The 17,135-nt window shown below is 46.6% G+C and overlaps 2 protein-coding genes across 2 annotated transcripts in view; one reads left to right on the forward strand and one right to left on the reverse strand.

Annotated features, from left to right (window-relative positions):
* Positions 1-8,777, reverse strand: part of ece1 (endothelin converting enzyme 1) — a 98,388-nt gene extending 89,611 nt beyond the window's left edge. Inside the window, exon 1 of the mRNA XM_083661753.1 lies at positions 8,641-8,777. Within this exon, the coding sequence (XP_083517879.1) occupies positions 8,641-8,643 (3 nt within the window). The 5' untranslated portion in view covers positions 8,644-8,777. The remainder of the gene's footprint in view (positions 1-8,640) is intronic.
* Positions 8,778-9,934: 1,157 nt separating this feature from the next.
* alpl (alkaline phosphatase, biomineralization associated) overlaps positions 9,935-17,135 on the forward strand; it is a 28,341-nt gene continuing 21,140 nt past the window's right edge. The window contains exon 1 of the mRNA XM_083661827.1: positions 9,935-10,060. The gene's annotated coding sequence lies outside the window, so the exon portion shown is untranslated. The remainder of the gene's footprint in view (positions 10,061-17,135) is intronic.

The following is a 17,135-nucleotide window of genomic DNA, read 5'->3' on the forward strand; positions in this document are numbered from 1 at the left end:
AAAGAAAAAAAAATATATATATATTTTTTTCAATTCCATCGCGGGCCACACAGATGGCGCCCGAGGGCCGCAGCCGTATTTTGCCCATGTGTGCTCTAGCACATGCTTCCTCCTCCGATACATGTTTAGTCACCAACTGCTTATTTTCACCAGCAGGACGTAGCCGCGCATGGGGGGAATCACACTATTACCCCCAGTTCCCCTCCCCCCGGAACAAGCGCCCAGACCGACCTGAGGAGGCGCTGTTAGTACAGCAACCAGGACTCATACCCCACCGGCTTCCCGCCCACAGAGAGAAAATGACTGTATTATCCTATGCGGCAACCCACACCCATTTGGCACCTACAGTATGCAGGCTAAACAAACCACACAAGTCATTTGCACAATTTGACCCAGGTCTCATCCTAAATAACCAATGGTCAAACAGAGTGACCCAGGTCTCATCCTAAATAACCAATGGTCAAACAGAGTGTGAAGATGTGTCCCGCCCCCAGAGGGGATGATGCTATGAGAGGTCAATAATATTCCAGCAGGATTCCTGGAAGCAACGTGAAGCCACAGACATGCAGCAGTAATTGGTCACTGATCCTGCAAAGCAGAGGCTTATTTGAGGCAGCGAGGCTCCTCCAAGAATAACTGCTGTGTGTTTGTGTTGGGGACTGACTGCTGTGTGTTTGTGTTGGGGACTGACTGCTGTGTGTTTGTGTTGGGGACTGACTGGACCGCTGTGTGTTTGTGTTGGGGACTGACCGCTGTGTGTTTGTGTTGGGGACTGACTGCTGTGTGTTTGTGTTGGGGACTGACTGCTGTGTGTTTGTGTTGGGGACTGACTGGACCGCTGTGTGTTTGTGTTGGGGACTGACTGGACCGCTGTGTGTTTGTGTTAGGGACTGACTGGACCGCTGTGTGTTTGTGTTGGGGACTGACCGCTGTGTGTTTGTGTTGGGGACTGACCGCTGTGTGTTTGTGTTGGGGACTGACCGCTGTGTGTTTGTGTTGGGGACTGACTGCTGTGTGTTTGTGTTGGGGACTGACTGCTGTGTGTTTGTGTTGGGGACTGACCGCTGTGTGTTTGTGTTAGGGACTGACTGCTGTGTGTTTGTGTTGGGGACTGACTGCTGTGTGTTTGTGTTGGGGACTGACTGGACCGCTGTGTGTTTGTGTTGGGGACTGACTGGACCGCTGTGTGTTTGTGTTAGGGACTGACTGGACCGCTGTGTGTTTGTGTTGGGGACTGACTGGACTGCTGTGTGTTTGTGTTGGGGACTGACTGGACCGCTGTGTGTTTGTGTTGGGGACTGACTGGACCGCTGTGTGTTTGTGTTGGGGACTGACTGGACCGCTGTGTGTTTGTGTTAGGGACTGACTGGACCGCTGTGTGTTTGTGTTGGGGACTGACCGCTGTGTGTTTGTGTTGGGGACTGACCGCTGTGTGTTTGTGTTGGGGACTGACCGCTGTGTGTTTGTGTTGGGGACTGACTGCTGTGTGTTTGTGTTGGGGACTGACCGCTGTGTGTTTGTGTTGGGGACTGACCGCTGTGTGTTTGTGTTGGGGACTGACCGCTGTGTGTTTGTGTTGGGGACTGACTGCTGTGTGTTTGTGTTGGGGACTGACTGCTGTGTGTTTGTGTTGGGGACTGACTGCTGTGTGTTTGTGTTGGGGACTGACCGCTGTGTGTTTGTGTTGGGGACTGACTGGACTGCTGTGTGTTTGTGTTGGGGACTGACTGCTGTGTGTTTGTGTTGGGGACTGACTGCTGTGTGTTTGTGTTGGGGACTGACTGCTGTGTGTTTGTGTTGGGGACTGACTGCTGTGTGTTTGTGTTGGGGACTGACTGCTGTGTGTGTGTGTTTGTGTTAGGGACTGACCGCTGTGTGTTTGTGTTGGGGACTGACCGCTGTGTGTTTGTGTTGGGGACTGACTGCTGTGTGTTTGTGTTGGGGACTGACTGCTGTGTGTTTGTGTTGGGGACTGACCGATGTGTGTTTGTGTTGGGGACTGACCGCTGTGTGTTTGTGTTGGGGACTGACTGCTGTGTGTTTGTGTTGGGGACTGACTGGACTGCTGTGTGTTTGTGTTAGGGACTGACCGCTGTGTGTTTGTGTTGGGGACTGACCGCTGTGTGTTTGTGTTGGGGACTGACTGCTGTGTGTTTGTGTTGGGGACTGACCGCTGTGTGTTTGTGTTGGGGACTGACCGCTGTGTGTTTGTGTTGGGGACTGACTGGACTGCTGTGTGTTTGTGTTAGGGACTGACCGCTGTGTGTTTGTGTTGGGGACTGACCGCTGTGTGTTTGTGTTGGGGACTGACTGCTGTGTGTTTGTGTTGGGGACTGACTGGACTGCTGTGTGTTTGTGTTAGGGACTGACCGCTGTGTGTTTGTGTTGGGGACTGACCGCTGTGTGTTTGTGTTGGGGACTGACTGCTGTGTGTTTGTGTTGGGGACTGACTGCTGTGTGTTTGTGTTGCGGACTGACTGCTGTGTGTTTGTGTTGGGGACTGACTGCTGTGTGTTTGTGTTGGGGACTGACTGCTCACTGCTGTGTGTTTGTGTTAGGGACTGACTGCTGTGTGTTTGTGTTGGGGACTGACTGGACTGCTGTGTGTATGTGTTGGGGACTGACTGCTGTGTGTTTGGGTTGGGGACTGGACTGCTGTGTGTTTGTGTTGGGGACTGACTGGACTGCTGTGTGTTTGTGTTGGGGACTGACTGCTGTGTGTTTGTGTTGGGGACTGACTGGACCGCTGTGTGTTTGTGTTGGGGACTGACTGGACCGCTGTGTGTTTGTGTTAGGGACTGACTGGACCGCTGTGTGTTTGTGTTGGGGACTGACCGCTGTGTGTTTGTGTTGGGGACTGACCGCTGTGTGTTTGTGTTGGGGACTGACCGCTGTGTGTTTGTGTTGGGGACTGACTGCTGTGTGTTTGTGTTGGGGACTGACTGCTGTGTGTTTGTGTTGGGGACTGACCGCTGTGTGTTTGTGTTAGGGACTGACTGCTGTGTGTTTGTGTTGGGGACTGACTGCTGTGTGTTTGTGTTGGGGACTGACTGGACCGCTGTGTGTTTGTGTTGGGGACTGACTGGACCGCTGTGTGTTTGTGTTAGGGACTGACTGGACCGCTGTGTGTTTGTGTTGGGGACTGACTGGACTGCTGTGTGTTTGTGTTGGGGACTGACTGGACCGCTGTGTGTTTGTGTTGGGGACTGACTGGACCGCTGTGTGTTTGTGTTGGGGACTGACTGGACCGCTGTGTGTTTGTGTTAGGGACTGACTGGACCGCTGTGTGTTTGTGTTGGGGACTGACCGCTGTGTGTTTGTGTTGGGGACTGACCGCTGTGTGTTTGTGTTGGGGACTGACCGCTGTGTGTTTGTGTTGGGGACTGACTGCTGTGTGTTTGTGTTGGGGACTGACCGCTGTGTGTTTGTGTTGGGGACTGACCGCTGTGTGTTTGTGTTGGGGACTGACCGCTGTGTGTTTGTGTTGGGGACTGACTGCTGTGTGTTTGTGTTGGGGACTGACTGCTGTGTGTTTGTGTTGGGGACTGACTGCTGTGTGTTTGTGTTGGGGACTGACCGCTGTGTGTTTGTGTTGGGGACTGACTGGACTGCTGTGTGTTTGTGTTGGGGACTGACTGCTGTGTGTTTGTGTTGGGGACTGACTGCTGTGTGTTTGTGTTGGGGACTGACTGCTGTGTGTTTGTGTTGGGGACTGACTGCTGTGTGTTTGTGTTGGGGACTGACTGCTGTGTGTGTGTGTTTGTGTTAGGGACTGACCGCTGTGTGTTTGTGTTGGGGACTGACCGCTGTGTGTTTGTGTTGGGGACTGACTGCTGTGTGTTTGTGTTGGGGACTGACTGCTGTGTGTTTGTGTTGGGGACTGACCGATGTGTGTTTGTGTTGGGGACTGACCGCTGTGTGTTTGTGTTGGGGACTGACTGCTGTGTGTTTGTGTTGGGGACTGACTGGACTGCTGTGTGTTTGTGTTAGGGACTGACCGCTGTGTGTTTGTGTTGGGGACTGACCGCTGTGTGTTTGTGTTGGGGACTGACTGCTGTGTGTTTGTGTTGGGGACTGACCGCTGTGTGTTTGTGTTGGGGACTGACCGCTGTGTGTTTGTGTTGGGGACTGACTGGACTGCTGTGTGTTTGTGTTAGGGACTGACCGCTGTGTGTTTGTGTTGGGGACTGACCGCTGTGTGTTTGTGTTGGGGACTGACTGCTGTGTGTTTGTGTTGGGGACTGACTGGACTGCTGTGTGTTTGTGTTAGGGACTGACCGCTGTGTGTTTGTGTTGGGGACTGACCGCTGTGTGTTTGTGTTGGGGACTGACTGCTGTGTGTTTGTGTTGGGGACTGACTGCTGTGTGTTTGTGTTGCGGACTGACTGCTGTGTGTTTGTGTTGGGGACTGACTGCTGTGTGTTTGTGTTGGGGACTGACTGCTCACTGCTGTGTGTTTGTGTTAGGGACTGACTGCTGTGTGTTTGTGTTGGGGACTGACTGGACTGCTGTGTGTATGTGTTGGGGACTGACTGCTGTGTGTTTGGGTTGGGGACTGGACTGCTGTGTGTTTGTGTTGGGGACTGACTGGACTGCTGTGTGTTTGTGTTGGGGACTGACTGCTGTGTGTTTGTGTTGGGGACTGACTGGACTGCTGTGTGTTTGTGTTGGGGACTGACTGGACTGCTGTGTGTTTGTGTTGGGGACTGACTGGACTGCTGTGTGTTTGTGTTGGGGACTGACCACTGTGTGTTTGTGTTGGGGACTGACCGCTGTGTGTTTGTGTTGGGGACTGACTGGACTGCTGTGTGTTTGTGTTGGGGACTGACTGCTGTGTGTTTGTGTTAGGGACTGACTGCTGTGTGTTTGTGTTGGGGACTGACTGGACTGCTGTGTGTTTGTGTTGGGGACTGACTGCTGTGTGTTTGTGTTAGGGACTGACTGCTGTGTGTTTGTGTTAGGGACTGACTGCTGTGTGTTTGTGTTGGGGACTGACTGGACTGCTGTGTGTTTGTGTTGGGGACTGACTGCTCTGTGTTTGTGTTGGGGACTGACTGGACTGCTGTGTGTTTGTGTTGGGGACTGACTGCTGTGTGTTTGTGTTGGGGACTGACTGGACTGCTGTGTGTTTGTGTTGGGGACTGACTGGACTGCTGTGTGTTTGTGTTGGGGACTGACCGCTGTGTGTTTGTGTTGGGGACTGACTGCTGCCTGCACGCAGCATCTGAGATCTGTTTTGTGAAGAGACAATAGCGGCGTGCACAAAAAGTTCACGCAGGAAAAGGAGGAAGAAGAGTGTGGAAATGACGCTCACAAGAGGAAAGAGGAAGGAAGCGGTCTGGGTGGTGCAGCGGTCAATTCCCTGCCTACCAACAACACAAGGGTCGCCGGTTCGAGGCCCGGTGTTACCTCCTCCGGCTCCATACAGACACAATTGGCCGTGTGTGTGTGTGGGAAGCTGGATTAAAGGTATGATGTCCTGATCAGGAACAAACTTCATCAAAAGAGGAAGGAAATGACATTAGGAGTCAAAAGGTGATTTGATACGTTATGCGGTCTGGCCATGAGGAATGAGGAACTGTCACGTAGGCCAGAGGCCCAGAGGTGCTGTCACCACACCACCAACTGAAACATCTCAGAGGCCCAGAGGTGCTGTCACCACACCACCAACTGAAACATCTCAGAGGCCCAGAGGTGCTGTCACCACACCACCAACTGAAACATCTCAGAGGCCCAGAGGTGCTGTCACCACACCACCAACTGAAACATCTCACACCACAAACAATGTGACTAACAGAATGAGTGTGAAGAGACGGAGCTACATCTCTGTAACGGCACGAGTCTTTCTGTGTGTGAAAACCAACCGTCTGCGTTCAAGTTGAAGGACTTTTGGGGGCATAGCATGTTCTTGCCTCGGTCACCTGAAGATGACCCCACAGACAGCCGAGCTCATAGAAAGCACTCTGAGGCGTAGAGAATCAGTTAACCCTTAGTGAATGCCAGAGGAGATCTCTGTGGTGAGGAACACATTCCATGACTAGTATAAACAGTGCCACACTCCTGAACCAGCTACTACAACAGGATTAAACAAGCGCAGGAGACAGACTGAGTTAAACCGGTTCATTGTCGTGCTATTTAGCATGTAGCATCTCATTTACTAACGGTTAAGTGGCCCAACACACTGCTAGACTGTACACACACACACACACACACACACACACACACACACACACACACACACACACACACACACACACACCCTACCTGGTCCACAGCTGCTCAGTGTGTACCTGTGCCATGCTGTATCATCTATACAGTGGTTCCCAAACCTTTTTGTTTCTGGGAGACCCACTTTTTAAAGATGACAAACCATCACAAGCTAATTCACAACCGTATCTATAAATCGTGAGAAGAGCGAATTTGTGAATACATTCGATTCATATGATTTGCTGTTTGGAGGAGCAGCCTAGTGAGTGTATAAAATATGGAAGATAAAGTGATTTTAATGCTTATTATTATCCATATTATTATTCTAAGCAGCTACTAGCCAGTTCAGCACGTAGATTTTGTTTCCTGGTTTAATTCTGACCCCCCCCCCCCCCCCCCCCCCCCCCATCATCTGTGTCTGGCTGTACGAAGTTGTCTCAGGAAGGACACAGATAAAGACAGAGTTGTCTCAGGAAGGACACAGATAAAGACAGACTTGTCTCAGGAAGGACACAGATAAAGACAGAGTTGTCTCAGGAAGGCTACAGATAAAGACAGAGTTGTCTCAGGAAGGATACAGATAAAGACAGACTTGTCTCAGGAAGGACACAGATAAAGACAGAGTTGTCTCAGGAAGGCTACAGATAAAGACAGAGTTGTCTCAGGAAGGCCACAGATAAAGACAGAGTTGTCTCAGGAAGGCCACAGATAAAGACAGAGTTGTCCACTGGAAACTTCTTTCTCCAAATGTTTCCTTTAGAGAAAACACCCTGATAATGAAGTGTTGGGAAAAGCCACTTTCCCAGGCAATCCGCTTTTCCATGTTCCAGATTCAGGATTATTCAAATAAGCCCTGGATTTTGTCAGTGGGATCATGACACTTTCAGGGTCTATTTGAGACGCATGCTGTTCTCACATGGCTATTAGACTCATGCCTACGCCTCTGGGATTCTTTAGCTCATTCTCTGACAGAGGAAACCCCCAAAGCATTCTTCTGTGCACGCTTCTAGTCCCCTGATACAAATATCGCCCATCTCAGTCAGGTGGTATTTGGTGGTGATTCCAAAAGGATGGAGGCCTCAGGTTTGTTTCATCATCCTTGGCTTGCTTGCACTGGCATATTTCCAAATGATTACAGAGGCTGTTTATGTCTCAGACTCCAACTCCAAGGAATCATGCTGGGATTCAAGGAGTGTTTACAGTGAGTCCAGCTGATGCAGAGACAGATCAGGAGATGACCTGTTCCTGCTGCCCTGAAGCACTCTCACCATCATGCCTAGCTAATGAATAACTGTAATGTAAACATGAGACACGTAAAGATCCACGTAACGTTATGAAATGGGACGATCAATCACTCAGGCATATACATCAGTTCCAAAACGGATGCCCACACCAGTAAAAACAATGCTAATTTAAGCATCCAATCTAATCTAATTTATTAATTGGCTTGAATTTGCAATAGCTATCTTTGACATTTTGTGAGCTCGGAGCAAATTGGAAAAGCAATGACACAGAATGTCTGCTTGTGATCCAAAAGAGATCATCTTCAGGCAACATTAGGACTTCAGAGTATTGTTATGCATGTTTTGGAAATAAATGTGGCTTAATAAATGAGACATAAATAATGACCCCCCCCCCCCTTATGTATGTACATGTTTAATTCTAATATAAACATGTTTCTTCCCTTTATTATGTATTTTGGTACTGCAACAAACATTTATGACATTTGACATCAGCCCTCTGTTTGCTCTGTAGCCTGCAGCAGACATTTGAGTAATTGACTCTCTGATGCAATATGTGCTTAATTAGAGCACACAATTTGCAATATGCTCACCGGGAACTGACAAGAAGCAAAGCTGTTGTTTATCACCTAAACAACTGTTTCATGACAGCCTACATTAATCAGATCAGATACAGTCCATGGAGAGAAGAACCACTTACAGTATGTCTACAAAGTCATTGCAGTATCAGAGAGAGTGCGTTGCATTTAGACTATTCTTCTTCAGTGAGCAAGATGTAACACGCTACTGGAAATGCTTTGGTTGACTTCACTTGACCCATGGACGGTTGACCCAATTAGAAAGGTATGCTATATACACGGACCTTCGTCATACACGTGAATACGGGAAATAGTAACGTTAGAAACGAGGAGTAGTTCTACTAGTACTACAAGTGATAAGATGTTAAAATACAGATTAGGAGCAAGAGACACCTAATACGAAAAACAGCTATAACAACCATACAGCCTAGCGTTACGCTGCAAAAACCAGATAACGTTATATGAGGGGGGGGGGGGGGGGGGGTTACAAAGTAGCCTATGATAAAGTCACATACATACACTTCCTGTTAGCACCCTATACATTGAGTCACTGTAGGAAAATTATAACGTTAGATAGCAATTGTATTGAAATGTTTCGTGTTGCTTCTTCTTACCATGGTGTGTGTGATGGGCCGCCACTCCGCGACTCTGCTGCGCTTTGCTTTCTACTGTCAGAAACCCAAAAGCATGAGCTCAACCCTGTCAAATGAGTTCACTCCTGCTACAGAAAGCACCGGAAATCATCTCGCACATGCGTACTTTTAGAAGAGAATCGGTCAGTAGTAGCTGTCGGTCAGTAGCTCTGTAGCATGTCAGTAGTGGTCACTCAGTACGTAGGCTATTTTTTGGAAGAAGAAAAAAATCGTCCCGTGTAAATGTGGGCGTTAACCCTCACGCATGCGCTCTCGTCCTGGTTTTCGCAGATGACCAAAAGAAAAAAAAGAGGAGGGTCGACAGACGGTCAAGTCGGGTCGAGCGAAGCAGGAAGTAGGTAGGAGTGATGCCTCTCGCTTCCTCTGGATACTTTCTGCAGAGAGTTGGGTCTGCCAATCATGTCCGCCCATCGACATCAATAAATAAGGGGTGTGTCCGCCCCGAATAAAAAGATGAGAGTGAAAAACAGTGAAAAGGTCACTGTAAACAGAGTCGTTGTTGTTAGTGTCGGTTGGTGAATCTGCAAAATAGCAAGATCAAGGCAATTATCCCAATGATCAACCAATCAAAGAAAATCAGATAGTGAGGGCACTCAGGGCAGAAGTTGACTTGGTCTTAGATTATGACATCCAAGGAAAAGGATACAGTTTAGCATATCAGCAATCTGGGAAAAGTCTGTCTCGAGAAATTAGCATATCAGTGATTGTTGCAGGTTAATTGTTTAATTTGCTCTCATTAGAAGTTGCACAATAGCCTACATTTCAAATTTACAAAGTAGGCTAAATGTTTATTGTTTAGGCAAGATGATACCTGTAGCCTTATCATTTTAGTAGCCTATAAACCAGTAGGTATGATTGTTGTGGTGGTTGTTAATGGTGCTGGTTGTTGTTGTTGTTGTTGTTGTTGTTGTTGTTGTTGTTGTTGTTGTTGTTATTGTTGCTGTTTTAAGACAAATTTGTGTTAGCCTACTTATGTAGCCGACTTAAAATAGTGAGTGAAGGACAGAGCCCGGATTTGTGTACCGGTATTTATTTAGGCTATTTATTTATTTTGTTCGTAGCCCAAAAGTGGTTCCTTCACTCACCCAACTGACGCAATGCATCGATCGACAGACAGGCGGAGCTCTCGATTCATCTTTCCCTGGGCTAATATAGCGGCATGCATCCTTATTTCTATGGGGGGTGTTTTCTCTTCCCCCCTCGCCACGCACCCTGGGAATATACATGCAGAGCGCTATTCTCACAGCACACAACACCGGCTTATAAAGGAGCCGCCAGCAAAGCAGCGGCGAGGACACACAGTGAAGCTCTGCGTGTGTGAGGACAGGACAGACAGACGGCACATACTCTGATGCAGATCGATACCACAGCCTCACTTGGTGTAAGTAAAACTACCTTCTCAACTTTTCCACAAAATACAGGTTGCTGTTTTGGGGGGGAGGAGGGTGGAACGCACTGTCGATTAGACTAAATGTTGTCATGAAACAGGTTGCAGTGCAATGTGGATTCATCTATAGATTCTCGACCCTTTTAATATCAAGGACCCATATATGGTCCACATTGGGGGCCATAGGATAGGCCATGTTCAGACTAGGAGACCAAATCTGATTTGTGAACTTTAGTGACCTATTAATGATTCTATCCAGATTGGTTTTATGAGTCTGGACGCTCCAAGTCTGATTTGCGTCACTTGTCCCCAACCACATAGGAGGTCTATACACACAGATCTGACTTGAAAATCAGATTTGTGGCAGTGCGGACACACTTCCAAATCAGATTTGGGAAACCAATCAAGATAATGATGATTAATGACTTGATCAGCAAATCAGATTGGCCTGTAATGTGAACATGGCCTTAGATCCCTATTTAATGGCATTTTGTGGTGTCCCAGACGTAAATCTGAAAATGTTTCAAGAATTCCATGACTATCTGTGTGGTGAAACTATGAGCAAAATTCTTCTACATTCTCTAGTTGTTTTAACTTCAATTAATAATGGTGACGTTTAATAATTCATTCATTCAATTTGCTGGGGACTGGGGACCCACTGGAACCTCCTTAGATAACCATTGATCTATGTATGATCTTCCTCTCTGCATCTCTTCTGTTCTCTGAAGTCTAGTCAAAAACCATCTCTCCGGATTTTAAGATTTGTTTCCCCCTCAGTCAACTGTTGTGCCAAGATCATCTCTTTTTTCATCCTCACAAGAACACATAGTCTAGGGAAAATAAGGTTTGACCTTAAACTAATTGCAACAGAATTTATTTTCACATTTTTATGTTTATATTGATACCCGAAACACTGTAGTAAAAATCCCAGAAAATCCCATTAGTGGAAGTATGTTAAAATGACGTTTTTTTTAAATGGCTGCCATTATTAAAATTGTGGCCATATCTTGACTCCAACTAGACCTAGAGTTACAAATTTGGTGTCTATTTCCACATTTTTGGGGGCAAGGAATCCACAGAAATGGTTGTTGAGTCTCTAAGTAGAACAGATTTTTTTTCTCATGTAGTATGAAGTATGTACAACATGGCATTTCTCGCAATGTTAGCTACAACTTCGTATTTGTTAATCATACACATTTTGGGTGATACCCTTGAGCATATTGAAGTGCTTGCCATTGGAGAAAAAAAAGTTTGTTGTTTCATATTTCCAATTAAAAATGTGTTACGGTAATGAATTTATTCCCTCAGTGTCTCTAAAAGTGTCTGGAAATACATAAAAAATGAGCACATCTATCTATCTAAGGGAGCTAGCTCCCTGTCTGTTTGTCTGTCTGTCCCACTGATGACATCATCATTGATGTCATAAATCCACTCAGTGATGTCATCGGTGATGTCATAAATTGTGACATCATCAGTGATGTCAGAGGCATTGTGATATCAGTCATGTGTGACATCATCAGTGATGTCATAAGAGCAGAATCAAGTCACAGGGGCAGACACTGAAAGAAGTGGGCCATGGACAGCTGTATGTTGCCAGCTCCAGGACAGGTGATCCAGCATCCCTGAAGTATGCCATCAAGGAGCAACCAGGGCGAGGCCGCGACCTGCTTATGCGAGCTGCAGGGCCAGCTCGGCGAACTGCAAGGCAGGCGAGCTCGCAAGATGCCTAGTGGATTATAATTTCAATTTGATTGGTGAAATTAGATCCTACTTGATATCTTCTTGATATCTTTGAGTTTTGCTATGCGTTGTACCATGTTCATGAGAGTCACCCACCTGTGGCATTCTCAATCCTCCCATAGGACATGGATGAAAGGCCAGGGGTCTCTGATTTCCACATGTGGATATTGATGTGTCCAACTGCTGCTATGATGTCACAGGTATCAGAGGTACTGGTTTGGCTCTCTGGTGTAACTCCAGCTATAAGGCCCATACCATGTAATGTGTTGTGGCCATCAATGGTTCTGATTTTATGGTCAACATTATCAGCAATGTACTGAATGAAGTGGCCTTCAACATTGCCAGGGGGTATGTTCCTTGAGAAGCAGCTGCACTGGACTCAACTTTTTCACCTCCTGATATGAGGAACAGAATCGAAGGTTACCAAGTGTTTTCACCAAAAATCTAGATCCAAATTGGTGATGCATTTGTCAGTCCTATCTGTAATGGCGTGATGAGAACCCTTGCCCTTGCTGCCTGCATGGCCTGTCCTATTGCAGCTATGTTTAACTCACAGTTCTCGCCAGCAAACAGTTATTTGAGGAGAAGCTGAAGGGTTTCCATGTTTCCTTTGGCAGATGATATATTTTGAGGGATATGCAACATCATTATTGTCCTTCCTAGATGCATGCAAAAATGCACTCAAAATATTTGAGGCCTTCGGCTTCAATGTAACCACTTCTGGTTTGCCATTGATTTCTGTAATGATTATTTGATCACCACTTCAAGGTATTGTTACATTTTCACAGTTAGGTCTCCAAGTGCAATTTGCTCATCATCATTCTGTTCTAAATAGATGTCTGCTCTTTTTCTTTGGACAACCATGTTCTTCATCAAAGGTCTGAGGTATTTGTTTTTTTGGTACAGATAGATGGCATCTCCAGCATGAAGATCTTGGGCAAATTAATCCTGAAGGTCTTCTTCCTCTGTGGTTTTTTATGGGCCATGGCAGTTGGCATCCTTTATGTTGCATTACCACCTCCTTCTGAATTTATCCATCCACTGTTTCCCTACATTCTGTAAAACCCGATCCCCTCTCCTCTATTGTGGGTCTTTCCTGAAAGTCTTCTTCTTCTTCTAATGACTTTCTGGCAGACTGATTGCCTTGCAGTGGTCCTAACAGGAAACATAAGTGGGCGGGTGGCATGTGTGCCATGATTGTGATGTCACGATTGTCATGTATCAGTGATGTCATCAGTGATGTCACTTGAGCAATTGTGATGTCATCAGTGATGTCACTTGAGCAATTGTGATGTGTTTTATGGCAGTTGGCATCCTTTATGTTGCATTACCGCCTGGCTGAGGCTTTATAAGTGTTATAAGTTTATAAGTAGGGAGAAGAGCACAAGTGGTATATCATCTCCAGAGTAAGTGTTTATTGTTTATTTATTTTTGTTTATTGTTTATTTGCACAAAGAACATGAATAACAACAGATAGTACAAGTATCTTAATAAGCTATTATTAAGCTATACCTATTAGTAAGCTATTAGCTAACTTGTAAGTGCTTATTAAGCTAGCCTACTTTGAATGGTAACAGACAATGACTGTCATTGGTAACAATATGGAGAACACTTAGCCTGTCCACTCGTCTGCATGTTTGAGCTACAACTTGCGCTGTGCCTTGCCGAAATCAAATTGGCTATTGCCTATTGATCTATGTATGATCTTCCTCTCTGCATCTCTTCTGTTCTCTGAAGTCTAGTCAAAAACCATCTCTCCGGATTTTAAGATTTGTTTCCCCCTCAGTCAACTGTTGTGCCAAGATCATCTCTTTTTTCATCTATTAGTCCATTTCCTCTGATTTGAACAGACAGCAGCAACTTTGCAGCAACTGTCCAGGGTGTTAAGTTGAATTTCATTCTTATTTCACCCACTAAGAGAAGAAAAGAGAAATTGTGTAAGGATGAGTGTTTGTAGGTTCCCTCTGTCGTTACCCCAGCCTCTAATGTAGGCCTATAGGGAGTTCAATTACAATTTCTGCACTAAAGTAAGTCAAGTCATATCTTGCAACACACTCAGATGCTGTCTGATCTCTGCTCTACACGAGAGAGATTTATCATTCAAGAGATACGATGTTTCATTGTCGACATGGGTTAAAAACGAGTACATTTTGTTATTTTTTTTAGTAAGCAGTAAGCAAGCTGAGTGACAAAAGAGATCTTTCAACAGGTCAGAAAAGCATGAAATGAGGCAGATGTCACATCAGGCTTTGAAAGCAGTTTGGATGTGAACTCTTCTGTGTGGATCAGATGTCACATCAGGCTTTGAAAGCAGTTTGGATGTGAACTCTTCTGTGTGGATCAGCCAGCGTGGTGTGAGCCGCAAACCAAGACGCCTATTCAGAATTGGCAGCAGGAAAGACGACCAATCACAGTGAATAATAAAGTCATTGAGAGGACACGTTATTGGCTGTGTGAGAATCACCCACAGCTCTCCTCGCTTTTTCCTTTTGTGGAAATGAAGCAACTCGTGAGAAAACAAGAGTTTTAGCCAAATATTTTTGGGGAGCTCAGCTTTCTTCTTATACACAGGAGCCTCTCTCACACTGCAAACATGTCTATCATAACAGCTCATTTAGGCTCATTTTCAGCCTTCAAATCTGTTTTTCTTTTCTTCTTAAAACAAGAGAGAAATTCTGCCCGTGAGGAGAGCTATCTCCACTGGTTTCCAGTGAAGCTCACTATCTCCAGATGAGTGTCCGTATGTTGAAAGATTCAAGATTTTGATTGTCACCCCGTAGTACAAGTACGCACGTGTGACATTCTTATGCTGTGGCCTCCGTTACAGACAAGGTGCAGTAGGTAAATAGGTACAAAATCACAGCTAACAACAAATAGAGCACACAAGCACAACAACAACAACAACAATCAGGCAATATAGGGCAAACAATGTAAAATAAGTAAAAATAAGAAGGGTAATAAAGAAGTAATAAGGTATTAAAATAGAAATAAGATGGAATAAATATAAAAAGTGTCCAATTGTGCAAAGAGCTGTGCAAATGTCAATAATCCAGGTGTTTGTGTTATTTATGGAGGAGTCTTGTAGCCTGCGGAAAGAAACTATCCCACAAACGGTTTGTGCGTGCTTTCAGGACCCTGTATCTTCTTCCTGAGGGCAACAGGGAGAACAGGCTGTTGTGTGGGTGGGTCGTGTCCTTGATCCTTCCGGGACTTCCTGAGGCACCGTTTGGGCAGCTCACATCCTCCGCAGTCACATCACTGCTCTACTATCAAGAAAATGCCACTTTTAGATTCCACCCAACTTGTTGAAATAGTTGCTTTGCATTGGAACCAAATTAAATGATCTCACCCCGCGTTGACAGATCTTTTCTCTTGTTTTCTGAAAAGTACCACCGTTTCAGGGCTCAACAATCGACTGAAAAACCCACTCGATGGAGATCTTTTGCGAGGAGTCCCCGTGCGCTGCCTCGCATGTTAAACGCCTAATCCCTGCAGTGGAGCAGCTAGTACAGTACACGTCACTGTGAAGTGCCTGTGTGTGTGTGTGGAGCAAGGCAGGCAGACAGACTAAAGACACCTGCTAGAGGCTCAGAGGAGACGGGCGAAGCTGTGCCGAGAGTTTCTCCCTGTCTGTCTGTCTGTCTGTCTGTCTGACGTGACCTGACAGACGCCATGGAGGAAGAGGCATGGCATGTGATACTGACCACGGTCCTCTCCTGCACGCTGCTGCTGGCTGTGCTGGCTGTCCTCTGCTACTTCACCTGCAGGCTGGCTGGGTCACTGCCTCTGGGCGGGCCAGGGCGCTTCTGAGACCTGCCTAACTATCACTGGCCCAGTGCATCTGAGGAATGGTAACAGCGCTTTTGTCTCTGCTGCTGGATTCATATTCTGCCTCTTACTTGTGCCTGGTTGCTGTAGGAATGCAGCTTAATTCACACTTGTGTTGTTTCTCAGCGAGCCCGGGCTGGGTCATTGTTCAGAGGACAAGATGATCATTGAGAGCTTCTTGGAGTTTCACTTTTTCATCAGCAGAGAGAGAGGGGAGCGTAACGCTTTGGTGCATTTCAACCTCAGCAGCCCCCTAGGCCTGGTTGCAAATATGTATTGTGTTGTTGTTGTGTTGATCTGTTTATATTTACTTACTTTCAGCTTCACAAGGGCAACACAATGAAGACAAATTAGCATAATCTCACATTATTTACTGCCATCTCCAAATGGCAAGATGCTGCAATCTATCTTTTGACGCAGATGTTTCCCAGATGTCCTCCTGAACAAGCTGCTCTGGTGTGTTTCTGAATCCCTCGTCCACAAATCAAGTTGGGCACATCGAGGAAAACCTTGACCTCGTTAAACCTTGTTTCTTTTGTCATTCAACGAATAAGGAATTATGTAGACGTGTTCGCATGTATCCCAATGTACCATAAGCTCAATATTCAACAAAAATATGTGTATTCAGTCAGAATTCCTAAAAGTATACTTTAGGCCCATTTCTTTTTCTTCCCCTCCTTTACTTTGTGAGGTGTCCAGTCAATCATTTGGTTGTTAATCGGCTTTGTTATGGCCATTAAACCTCTCAGTGCTATGGCGCGCAATCCCATTAAAAGGACCTTGACTATAAGCACAGGGAACAGAGCAGGAGGGTGGAGATAATTATAGATGAAAGGCAGGCAGGGCAGGACCCATACGGGCCCCTGTTGTGACTACTTACATTCACAGAAGGTCTGCTGCTCAACTTCACCAGGCCTGGCTCTGTTTCTGCTGCACAGCCCGCTGACGTGCAGGAGAACCTCGCTCTGTTTCTGCTGCACAGCGCGCTGACGTGCAGGAGAACCTGGCTCTGTTTCTGCTGCACAGCGCGCTGACGTGCAGGAGAACCTCGCTCTGTTTCTGCTGCACAGCCCACTGACGTGCAGGAGAACCTGACTTTGTTTCTGCAGCACAGCCCACTGACGTGCAGGAGAACCTGACTTTGTTTCTGCTGCACAGCCCACTGACATGCAGGAGAACCTGGCTCTGTTTCTGCTGCACAGCCCACTGACATGCAGGAGAACCTGACTTTGTTTCTGCTGCACAGCCCGCTGACGTGCAGGAGAACCTGACTTTGTTTCTGCAGCACAGCCCACTGACATGCAGGAGAACCTGACTTTGTTTCTGCTACACAGCCCACTGACGTGCAGGAGAACCTGACTTTGTTTCTGCTGCACAGCCCACTGACATGCAGGAGAACCTGACTTTGTTTCTGCTGCACAGCCCACTGACGTGCAGGAGAACCTGACTCTGTTTCTGCTGCACAGCCCACTGACGTGCAGGAGAACCTGACTGTTTCTGC

Source organism: Poromitra crassiceps (genome assembly GCF_964638095.1).
Source record: "Poromitra crassiceps genome assembly, chromosome: 27".
In the NCBI taxonomy this organism is placed as follows: Eukaryota; Metazoa; Chordata; class Actinopteri; order Beryciformes; family Melamphaidae; genus Poromitra; species Poromitra crassiceps.